This window comes from Hordeum vulgare, chromosome 6H, assembly GCF_904849725.1.
Source record: "Hordeum vulgare subsp. vulgare chromosome 6H, MorexV3_pseudomolecules_assembly, whole genome shotgun sequence".
Taxonomy (NCBI): Eukaryota; Viridiplantae; Streptophyta; class Magnoliopsida; order Poales; family Poaceae; genus Hordeum; species Hordeum vulgare.
The window spans coordinates 537,414,694-537,427,276 of record NC_058523.1 but is presented as its reverse complement, the minus strand read 5'-3'; the positions used below and the strand labels follow the sequence as shown (position 1 = coordinate 537,427,276).

The window sequence follows — 12,583 nt, the reverse complement described above, 5'->3', positions numbered from 1 at the left end:
TTGAATCAATATTAGTAGATGCATCATAATATTAATTTTCATAGCATATAGGTTTAGTATTATAGATGTTGATACTTTTGATATATATTTGGTCAAACTTTGTATCACTTGACTTTGATCAAATCTTATATGTAGATTAAAAAGAAACGTAGGAAGTATTATACATGCTCTGAGTGGTGGTTGGAGTCAGAGGAATAGGAAGATTCGTGCTCGCCATTGCAAATCCGGCTACGCACGCCATCGCTCTCGCATACATGCAGTGATGCATGTGAGCCTTTCCATATCTTCCAGGAAATTCGACGGTCCAGTTTACATGCATGTGAGCGCGACGACGGACGGGTAGGATTAGGATGGACGGAGGCATCGGTGTGGCATGGGCTCATGTCAGCACATTGCACGGAAGAAGCAACGATCGATCGATCTGCATGCAGGAGGTGCAATAATACACACGAATACGATCGATCGAGTAGGACGAACCCAATCAGAACCTCGACGACTCCATCAGTCTTTACCAAGGCAGGCGATCAAACCCATCCGGTACACGTACGCTTCCCTGCTGTCCTCGTGCTGTCAACGTTAGCATGTTGCTTGCCCCGTACTCTCTCCGTTTATTTTTACTCAGCGTATAAGATTTGATCAAACTCGAACGACATAAAGTTTGATCAAATTTATATAAAAGAAATATGGATATCTACTATATCAAAATTATATAGTATAAAAATACATCTCGTGGTGCATCTGATAATATTGACGTTGATATTTTTTAATATAAAGTTAGTCAAACTTTACAAAGCTTGACTTTGACCAAACCTTATATGCAAACTAAAAAGAAACGGAGGAAGTACGTACGTACGCTGTCGTCTTCACTTCATCATTTGGCCCTACGGATGGACGTGCCGGCCACCCGGCCAACCACGCAACGACACGTATAAACGTCTAACAAGGGAACTTGTAATGGTAGTACAACAACTAGTGCCCTCGTACTACTAAGGGCATATATAATGGTGTTATCTTAGAAGTGTCACATACGATAAATGATGAGGTGGAAAAAAAAGAATTTGAAAAAAAAACTTTGCTTTTTTTTATTTAAGAGAAGACAAGGGGTGATTTTTAGCACAATATGTCTTATCATGTCTTTAGAAATAGCTAATTATAGAAGATAATGCTAAAAGATGATTCATTGTAGACTTTTTTTTGTCATCTCTAAATTATATGCAAGATTTAAGATAAGACTACCGTATCAATCATCATACAGTACATGCAAGGGACGAATTACTGTAGCAACTGCAGGGGCTTTTCTGTATTCAAAAAAGAAAAAACCGCAGGGGCTTTTCTCGCCTGGCCTACACGGAAAGGCACGTAAAAACTTTCCACTGGTAAATCCCATCTGCAGCCGGGCCACCTTTTGCTCTGTTTCATAGCGTGTGTAGCATACAGCACAAGAAGCACTCATCAACAGTGACAGTGAGGAATCGTAACTCGTGAGGAAAAGATAGAGAGCGCTGCGCTGGTGCAGCAGCCCCAGCGTGCAGTGGTTGCTGGAGTGTACAAGTCACTGCATTAATGCCCGTGGTCAATCTCCAGCCAGCCTCCCCCCGTGCCCCGTCTCGTCTCAACTCAATCGACGTAGGCGGTAGGCCAGACGATGAGCCGAGGTCGTCGACGGGACGGAGGGGTATTAATGGCGGCGTAGGCTCCCCTCATCTACCGCCCGCAGCGCAGCGCAGCAGCGTAGCTCGCACTCACCTCACCTCACCTCACCTGCCCTCCGTCCTCTCCCCCTGCATCTGCATGCCCAGGCCATGAACGCTCACGCCGAGCTGCTGCTGAGCTCCCAAGCTTAAATGCCCCGCAGAGCCGCCCATGCCCGATCCGATGCCGCATTATTGCATCTGCATGCGCGCCACCACCCCCACCCCCACTAGCCACCTCTGAGCTCGCGTGCTTGGGCTCCGACCGACGATAAATACCACTGCATGCGCCCGGCGGCCACGGCCAGCCTCTTCTCTGTGCTGTGCGCGCTTCCGTCCGTAGTCCACGACATCCCGACACGAGCCGTCGCGTCAATGGCGACCCGGCGTCGAGCGGCGGGCGGCGGCGGCGTTGCAGGCGCCGTGGCGAGCGTCTTGGTGCTGTGGCTGGCGACCGGAGGCGCTGCCGGGCTCGTCGTCGCCGCCGACCCTCGTGCGGAGGAGCGGGCGCGGGACCGCGTGACGGCGCTGCCGGGGCAGCCGGCGGTGGCCTTCGCGCAGTACTCCGGGTACGTGACGGTGAGCGAGCCGCACGGGCGCGCGCTCTTCTACTGGCTCACCGAGGCCGCCGCCGGCGACCCGGCCGGCAAGCCCCTCGTCCTCTGGCTCAACGGAGGTAAGCAAGCAAACCAACCACCGTACATTTCTTCGTGTGCTTGCCTGCTTCTCCCATGATCTCGTCTGGAAGGAATTCACTGTGTGCTTGCTTATTTTTGGTTATTTCTCTTCTTTCTTCGCTCACTCTCACGGTCGGTTCAGACTTCAGAGTCTCACCGATCGCGTTTGACCAAACCGTTGCTGCGGTCTCCCGATCATCATGAGCCTCCTAACGCTTACTTTCGCCACCTTTTATACATGGTTTTAAAAGGATGAAACTTTCCTTGGCTTTCGACACGAACTTCAAAGTTGTTCAAACCCGGTGCAAACACGCCTGCATAGCCACAGTAACCAGAGGAAAGCCCCATGATTCCCCTAGCTCTGATTCTCAAACAAACAATATACTACTACTCCAACCTTAATGCACAGTTGCACACACCCACACACCCACAAGTGTATGCACGAACTGGAACTTGACATGATTCCAGGCCGCTGTTTCTTTCACCGAGCTGGATAGCTTGGCACCTTCTTCTTCACTTGGTGAAGGAAGGACAATGTACTGGTGATTTTTCTCGTTTTGGGAGTTTGGGTGGGGCGGCCGTATGTCCGTATGACGGAGATGGCACGTGGTAGTGAATGCGCGCGCAGGGGGTGAGTAAATGTGCGGGCGAGGACATGACCGATGCATGAAACACGAGCATGGATTGCAGGTTCAGACTTCAGAATGCAGGAGCTAGCAGCCTTCGGGGTGCCAGCTTGGCCTTGCCCGTGCAACACATGCATGCATGCATGCATGACAAGTTCTATCTATCGTACTACGTTTTGCTTTGCTTTTTTGACATGAAACTTCATCCTTCAGGGGGAGAGAGAGAAGAAGAAACAACATAAACCATTAGCCATTGGAGGCCAGACAGTGGTTGTAATTAAACAATTAGCCATTAGAGGCTGTAGAGAACGAAGCAGTAAATAGGCCGGCCACCTCGGTTGGTAGCTCTCAGGGGGGTGTTTGGTTACAGGGACTTATTAGGGACTTGGAACTTATAAGTCCCTTTAAGTCCCATCTAAACCAAACAAGAGGGACTTACAGGGACTTAAAGTAGTCATTTGGGACTTATGAAATAAGACTCTCAAGGAGAGACTTATAGAGACTTATAGTTGTAGTATGGTTTTAAAAGGACTTATAAGTCCTAGAAACCAAACAGATAGAAACTTTTTAGGGACTTGGACTTATAAGTTGGGACTAAAAAAGTCCTAGGACTTATGAACCAAACAGGGCTTGAATGGAGTGTGGTCTTCCGTAGGAGTATCCTGTCTATAGTACTACTACCAGGTGACATGCACGTTCCATTATTAGTCATAAACAACTCGTGTTACATAAGCAAAGTACCATGTACCCATTGCCTGCACATGTTAGCGCAGAGATTTGTCTTATGCACGTAAAGACATGGTGCTTAGCCTCTCCTAATCGCACTGCCGTCACCCCGTACAAAATCCCAATCGCTCTGAAGCCGGCTGCCTGCATGCATGCATGCCCCTGCCTTGCGAATGCAGTGCCACCCAAATTCCTATGCACCTGATCCTTCTGTCCTGCGCTGCTGAGCACTACACCGCACCACAACTGCGCGACAGCGGGGCGTCGTCCTCGATGGCGCAGGTGGCCAGGCCGGCCAGCCGTCGCCGATGCAGAGGCCGATCTGGCCGGAGCCTGAGGCCTGCCTGATGAATGTACCCCGTCCTTGGAGATCCACGAGATCTTGGCCACAGTGCTCTGCTCGCTGCTTCCTCATGTGAGCGCTGCATGCGATGCCGCAGGGATGGAGGGGGCCAGCCGGCCAGGGCCACAGCCCACGGCCATGGACGAAATGATGATCGATGAGCTATGCATGTTGTGGTAGGCGTCGTGCAGCTAGCCCGCAGATATACGTGTTTGGTTCGTGCGTGCGTGACCACCGGAAAGGAAAAAGAGGCTGCGACGGCGAGCGGCACGCAGGCCACCACCACCTCTCGTCGTTGTGTTTTCCGCTGCATGCATGCTGGGGTAGTAATCTTTTGTTGCTAATAATGCCAGGGCCGATGGCCACTAGCGTGTACTCCCCTTGATATTCCCTTTGCTCCGTCTCTCTCGTCGCTGTCACTCACGCGCCGGGCCGGGCGCGTCCGGGGGCTACACACCAAACCGAAACCTCGCCCCACACTGGCACAAAGGCACGAGGATATGTTCGATGTGTGGCCAGTCACTGTGTTTTTGCACATTGTCCTGTTCGGCAGCGCAATGCAGTAGGCTTCTGAGACGCATGCAGGATGCAGATGCAGATGGCGACCCTCTCTCTGCGTCTCCGTGGGCGGTGGCCTTTTCCTCCTTGCACGCAGGCGCATGGCATGGCGCTGGCACGGAGCCAGACTGCGAGAGCGAGAGCGATCGATGATGCGCTGCGCTGCCGCCGGCCGTGGTTTGTTTTCCTTTGACCTGCGCCTCGGGAATTGGGGGCAGGCAGGCACAAACGGCCGGCGCACGCCTCTGCCGCCGGCCGCATGCGCCCCTTTTCTCCTCCGCCTCCCTCGCGATCAGGATACGCTTTGCTTGACTGAAGAAGCACACCTTAATCTTATCCGCGGTAGATTTTGTGTAAAAAAATGACAAGTGTCCGCCGTAATAAGCAGACCATTTAACTGCCAGTGTCACTACTGGACTGTTTGTTTGTTTATCCCGTCGGCACCGACCATGATCGTGGTCTGCTCTGAATCTCTGCCATGCCGCCTATCATGCCCTAGCTTTTGCCTTCATGCTCTGTCAAGTACAGTGCGCATGGCCCTACTTGATGCGCGCATCTCACTTGCCGCATCATGACAACCTCCTCACTTCCATGGCAATTGGCAACACAAGATGAATCTCCCATCCATCTTCAAATGGGAGTGCAAACCTAGTACTGTGGTATAACTATTATTTTTTATTTTGCGCCTTCCACCAATGGAGTTCTCTGAATAATTTTGCTTCTCAGGGCCTGGGTGCTCCTCCGTGGCTTACGGCGCGTCCGAGGAGATCGGCCCGTTCCGGATCAAGCCCAACGGGACGGGGCTCTTCCTCAACAAGTACTCGTGGAACAGAGGTGAGCAGATCGACCAGCAGAGCCTCAGATACAACTGCTGCTGTTATGGTGACTCGCTGAATTTCGTTGCTGACTGCAGAGGCAAACCTTCTCTTCCTCGAGTCCCCCGCCGGCGTCGGCTTCTCCTACTCCAACACCTCCTCCGATCTCAAGACCTCCGGCGACGAGAGGACCGGTAATCCTCCATCATATGACAAGTCCGGCTCATGAAAATGTTTGACAGTTCAAGTCTAGTAATTTTGATGTTGCTGTGGAATGTGATGCAGCTCAAGACTCGCTGCAGTTCCTGATCGGCTGGATGTCGCGGTTCCCGCAGTACCGGCACCGGGACTTCTACATCGCCGGAGAAAGCTACGCCGGTGAGTGTGTGGTGTAACTGGGAACTCAGTGGGTAGCCTTCTTTCCGTAGTTCTCTGGCTTTCAGAGCACCAGGAGAAAAAAAATCCATGATAACTGTCACACTAGCACCATGTCCCAGGAATAATGACCAGCGCCACCTGAAAAGCACTTACATTCACTCTTGGGATCAATTCCTTTTTATCTCCAGGCCACTACGTGCCACAGTTGGCGAGGAAGATCGTCGAGTACAACAAGGCTTCGCCGAATCCCTTCATCAACCTAAAAGGAATCCTTGTGAGTACCACACTCGCTCAAAAGCAGCTACAGCATTTCATTCACTGGATCGATCGCACTGAGCTGAATCTTCCATCTTTTTGTTGATCGTGATGATGTACCCAGGTGGGGAACGCGGTGACCGACAACTACTACGACAACATCGGCACGGTGACCTACTGGTGGACGCACGCCATGATCTCCGACGGCACCTACAGAGCCATCCTCAAGCTCTGCAACTTCACCAGCGCCAATGTTTCGAATGCCTGCAACCGGGCCATGAGCTACGCCATGAACCACGAGTTCGGGGACATCGACCAGTACAGCATCTACACGCCCTCCTGCCACTCCACCTCCGACTCGTCGGCGGCATCCGGCAACTCCACTGCACCCCGCAGGCACCGCCGTGCAGTGCTCAGGTTCAAGGACACCCTCATACGCCGGAGGTCCAACAGCTACGACCCCTGCACTGAGACCTACGCCGAGAGGTACTACAACCGTCTCGACGTGCAGAAGGCCATGCATGCCAACATAACTAGGATCCCCTACAGATGGACCGCCTGCAGGTTCAGTTTCAGACATACTTTCTTCTCTGTTCTTGTTATGGCTGGGTCATGGAATAGAAGATTAACAAGCAGGGTATGCTTTGACATTGACAGTGATGTGCTCATCAAGACATGGAATGACTCCGAGTTGTCGATGCTGCCGACGTACAGGATGCTGATCAAGGCTGGGATCAGGATATGGGTGTTCAGGTAAGCTGAAGAGTCTGAAACCGGCAAAAAATTTCTTCGATGCAGCACGCAAAGTTTTAAGTGGGTGTAACATGTTTTCAATGCTGAGTGCAGCGGCGACACGGATTCGGTTGTCCCAGTGACCGCAACGAGATTTTCGCTCAGCCACCTTAATCTGAAGACTAAGATCCGCTGGTACCCATGGTATTCAGCTGGTCAGGTACTTGTGATGGCACTACTTTTCTGCACTTGAACTTTATGCAACAATGATGTTGCAGTGACAGAGTACCACTTTGCATTTGCAGGTAGGAGGGTGGTCTGAGGTGTATGAAGGTCTGACATTTGCGTCGGTGAGAGGCGCAGGGCATGAGGTGCCATTGTTCCAGCCAAGGAGGGCATTCAGGATGTTCGTGTCATTCCTGGCTGGGAAGCCATTGCCCAAATCCTGAAGGTTCGTGCCTGCCATGAACATGAACTGATGATGTGCAGCGTGATGCCTAGCTAAACGTCTGAAAACTGTTGTAAGATGGATGGAGAGAGTGATGTAGAGTGCTTGCAAGTAGTAGAAAATAACTAGTAGTTCATAGGCTACGAGTGATTGATTTGGTGCTGGTGAACAGGATGAGAAGAGAATAAGGGTGATTATGCCATGGAAACCATGGGCATTTGCAGCAACGAGCGAATAAACTTGAAGGCTCTATTCTTGATGTTGCCATATCAGTTTCATATGAAGAATATTTATTTTATCTTCCATGCCAAACAATGCAGAGATGGCAACACCATGAACACCAAGAAAATTTCTCATATAACCCATAAAGTCACAGTCATCAGTAATTTATTTCCCATGGAAACAGGTATCAAGCTCGCTAACCATTAAACCATACAGGAGCAGCATTGAAAAACAAGACAACTCGTCTAACTGAATCTCAAATACAGTACCATGTTCTGCAACATCCATGAAAGCAAATGCAGCATCCTCATGGGACTGGAGAAGAATCAGACCTTGAAGCCCTCGGCATGGAGGCATCGCTTGTGAGCCTTGATCCACTTGGTGCACGCAGAATCCCCGTACATGACGATGCACTCATCTCTGAGCCTCTTGGTGTCAGGGCAAGCTCAGCATATCTTCTTCTTCAGCTTCGAGTCAGTGGCAGGAGCTGCTGGGACTTCGTTCACAATGGAGCAAGCAGCTGGCCTGCTGGGCCTTCGTTCACAATCGAGCACACAGGTGACTGCATGGGCATTGGGGCTTTCCTGACTACAAAATTGTCCATTTTTATTTCCAAAACATGTTCTCTTTTAAAAAAGAATATTTTCAAAATTGTCCACTTGAGGTGCCACCACCAAAATTGAGGATCATCCAAAATTGTGATGTACTTACTCAGGAAAGAGATAAAAAGAACATAACCTCCCACTTGAGGTGCCACCACCAGAGCCAGACCACCAGATTATCAACCCGAACTGGATGATCCTCTCTGCTTCATGTGATTGGGTATTCAGACCAATTCAAGTACCTGGGGTTGCCGGCTCGACCATATTAATGGCCCTCTTTTTGACCTTACTCTTCCGCGTGCAAATACTAATGGTGAACACGTGATATTGTTGGCTGCTCAGTTGCTTGGAATTACTTTGAAATCCGGCTTGATTATCATGCTGATGATTTTAATCAGATAATATCATGAAATTCTCCTCCTAAGGGCCAACGCCCCCATGCAGTCTCCTGTGTACCCATGCTGATGATTTCAATCAGATAATATCATGAAATTCTCCTGCTATGGGCCAAGGCCATGTAGTCACTTGTGTTTCTCCTGCTAAAGGCCAAGAAATTCTTAATGAAATCCACGCGGGAGAGTGTGGTTATCATGCTGGTTCCAGGTCTTTGGTTGCAAAAGCTTATCGGCATTGTTTTTACTAGCTTACCGCTCATGCTGATGGAGAAGACATTGTGTGAACGAGCGATGGCTACCAGAAATTATGTCACCAACATACATAACCCAATAATAATATATCGTGACCGGACGTATCGTCATCGGACGTTAAGCGGGGTTCGAGAATCATGTGGGCATGACCGAGAGACCTCTCTGGTCAATAACCAATAGCGGGACCTGGATGCCCATATTAGTTCCCACATATTCCACGAAGATTTTTATCGGTCGAACCACGATGCAAGGATTCAGTCAATCCCGTATGCAGTTCCCTTTGTCCAGCGGTATGTTATTTGTCCGAGATTCGGTCGTCGGTATCTTCATACCTAGTTCAATCAATCTCATTACCGGCAAGTCTCTTTACTCGTTCCGTAATACAAGATCCCATGGCTAACTCCTTAGTCACATTGCTTGAAGCTTCTTGCGATGTTGTATTACCGAGAAGGCCCAGAGATACCTCTCCTTCACACGGAGTGACAAATCCCAGTCTCGATCCATGCCAACCCAAAAAACATCATTGAAGATAATTACAGAGTACCTATATGATCTCCCAATTAAGAAGTGACGTTTTATACACACAAGTCATTCCCAGTCTCGATCCATGCCAACCCAAAAAACACCATTGAAGATAATTATAGAGTACCTTTATGATCTCCCAATTAAGAAGTGACGTTTTATACACACAAGTCATTCCTCCGGTGTCTGGGAGTTGCATGATCTCATGGTCTTAGGAACATATACTCGACACGAAGAAAGCAGTAGCAACAAACTAAGTGATATGATCATATGATATGCTTACATTTGGGTCTTGTCCATCACATCATTCCCGTTATCAAATGACAACTCATGTCTATAGTTAGGAAACCTTAACCATCTTTGATCAACGGGCTAGTCTAGTAGAGGCTCACTAGGAACACAATGTTGTTTATGTATCAACACATGTATCTAAGTTTCGAGTCAATATTATTCTAGCATGGATAATAAATGTTTTAGCATGAACATGAAAATATAATAATAACCAATTTATTATTGCCTCTAGCCATGTTTCCAACAGTGTTCTCAGTGTGCATGAACATGAAAATATGATAATAACCAATTTATTTTCCGTTGCCCACTATATTAGACTTGCATGTGTATGGTGTGACTAGACTTGATAGTATAGCTAAAATCTTCCAAGAGCACCGGTCTCAATTGATTTTATTTAACCACAAAGGATAGTGTGGCATGTAGTGAGGAAAATTATCATCGTATATGTCCGTATTTTGATGGTACAAACTTAGCTAGTTGGAAGCATAAGATGAAAATGCATATTCTTGATCATAACCCCGTCATTTGGGTTGTTATTCATGTTGGCTTGCATGGTGACTACTTTGAGAATGAAAAAGAATCGGATCGTGGAGCAACCGTGGAAGAGTTGAATATGTTGCAATACAACGTTCAAGCATGTGACATACTCTTTAACATTCTGTGTCTCGAGGAGTTCAACAAGATTAGCCACCTTAATAACGCAATTTTTTTTGGGATACTTTAGTTGATGTGCACGAATGAGTTCAAAAGATTGTCTTTTTAACGCCACAACCTTCTAGCTATCACATTTAGACAAACCCTCGGTGTGCCACAATTTCCCTTTTGCTTGTATAGGGACAAGGGACCAAACAATAGTAATCATCACCTCAACGTCAGCAATGGCAAATTTATCCCGGGTTATGTTGCAAAAGTGAGGTTCTAAACAGATGGCTCGCCGAAGGAGCGCGACGGTGGGGCATCAGACGCGAAGGGCCTCTTGCCCTTGTGCGGGCGTGCAGCGGCGGCGGTTCGGGGCCCATATGGGCTTCCATGGCCCGGATGTAGGCTCCGTAGGCTCGCTTAGGTGACGGCGGCTAGCTCTGGTTAGAAGGCGCAGAAATCGAGGCGGTCTAGGGTTCCAATTTGGATAGGGGGTACGCTTCCTTATATAGACAGGGGCTAGCGTTTGCTGTTTTCGTTCGTTTTCGGACCGCCGGATCTCGATTTGGCGGCCCCGAACGAAGGGGTGGGCTAGGTGGGTCTAGTGGGCTATGTAGAGGGGGTTGGGCCAAGAAGAGAGGGAGGTTTTGCGACCCCTAAAGTTTTTTAAACACCAAAAACGTCTCACAATTAAACTGGCTATATTGCCGCTATAAATTTAACGGTTGGGTTATCAAATGACCTACGAATGCGACGAAATTTGGCACGTGGTCTACCTATAATAAAACAAGGCCGCACGACTTTTGACCCATTCCGAGGAAGTTTTATACGCACTTTTAAAAACAATATTTTTGGGATGCCACCGACGTGTGCGTGTGTGGTTGGTCTCAAAACGGTCATCGACGAGAACGGGGAGAACTGCAACTACGAACGGATGCAAGTTTTGAAAAATGAAGACAACGGACTGCCGGTGCTATGCAGATGATCCGAATGATGCGATGATGAATGCGACAATCACATAAATCACAGGACGAAACTTGAAATAAAATGAGAATCTTCCGGAGCATCGGTCCCGGGATGTTACAACGTCGACCAGCCGAAGGAGCCGCCCAGCGGCAAGCGCTGGAACTACGGCCACTACCATGAGGTGGGACGGCCAACCAACTTATGCAAGGTGATCATGGACTCCCAGTTGGATGCCATACCTATGTCGCTGGACTTCACAAAGCACTTCTCGTCCGTGCCAGAGGGGTTCAAGCTGAAGACGAACTCAGATTACTCCTGGAGGGTGACTGTCCGGCTGTTGAACGAAGGGTCACCCTCGATCAGGGTTGGGGCACCTTCGCCGCCGTCCATCAGATCAAGATATAGGCTTCATGGTGACTTCCAAGCTGCTGAGTCCCGACATGCTCAAGGTTATCGTGTTCAATGACGATGGAATTAAAGTGGTGACCAGGTGCGCGAAGCACCACGAAGCCTTCGCCGTGAACCCTTAGGACAACCCCGACATGCTCCAGCTGCTTTTAGTTTAATCTCGAACTGCTTTTGCGTTTAAACCGATGTGTTTTAATTATGGCACAATATTACTATTATGTTCAGTTATGTGTGTGATTCCTGAGGCCGTTGTGTACTGGTAACCTCACCACCGCATCGAAGAGGTTACCAGATAACAGGCGGTGCATGCCACCAAACAGCAGGTTGTGTGTTTGTAAGTACACAAACAGTCAACAAAAACAACATGTCTAGAGTGACACATTATGCAGCCTAGAGTGTATGCAAGCAACCAAAATAAATATAGATGTTAGTTGTGTTTATTTTACCTCAGACAAACCTTGTTTACCCAAGTTCTATGGGTCAGTCCCATCAACTACGCCTACCAAACACGTCCTACGTGATTGTGAATCTGATATCAAGACTTGTGTGTGCACCATGTGCTGCTATACATGCGCTCACATCGTTCGACATTAGACATATTTAAATTACTCTATGCAAAAACTTCCTAAAAGAGAAATAAGATTTGAATTAGATGTTTTTATTATAGATTATATGATACGTATAAACAGGCTTACTAACTTGCACACATCAGTTTGCTTGCTATATGACGTGTACTTTTACAGAAAAGACAAACTTCTCTATGGTAAACCAGTTTATGAAGGACAATATATTAATAATAACAATACTAAATCATTAAATATATTTTCATATTTTATTTATTCATTTGGTTCTAGAGACTTATATATTTTGTCAAACATAAAAGTGTTTGGCTAACGAAAACTAATATAGGTTATTAATATATGTTTTCAAACAGAGGAAGTAACAGAAAGCGCAAATTAAGCAAGAATCCTTCATGCTCCCTTCGTCTCATAATGTAAGAGCGTTTTTAATATGTTAAAAAAAGCTCTTATATTATG

The 12,583-nt window shown here is 48.0% G+C and overlaps 1 protein-coding gene across 1 annotated transcript; it reads left to right on the top strand.

Annotated features, from left to right (window-relative positions):
* Positions 1 to 1,608: 1,608 nt before the first annotated feature.
* Positions 1,609 to 7,547, top strand: LOC123403640 (serine carboxypeptidase 24). Its single transcript, XM_045097561.1, has 9 exons — positions 1,609 to 2,367; positions 5,348 to 5,455; positions 5,535 to 5,630; positions 5,722 to 5,814; positions 6,003 to 6,088; positions 6,194 to 6,633; positions 6,727 to 6,822; positions 6,916 to 7,021; positions 7,107 to 7,547. The coding sequence occupies exons 1-9, from the start codon at positions 1,977 to 1,979 to the stop codon at positions 7,248 to 7,250; spliced, it is 1,560 nt and encodes a 519-aa protein (XP_044953496.1). The 5' UTR covers positions 1,609 to 1,976; the 3' UTR covers positions 7,251 to 7,547.
* The last annotated feature ends 5,036 nt before the right edge of the window (positions 7,548 to 12,583 follow it).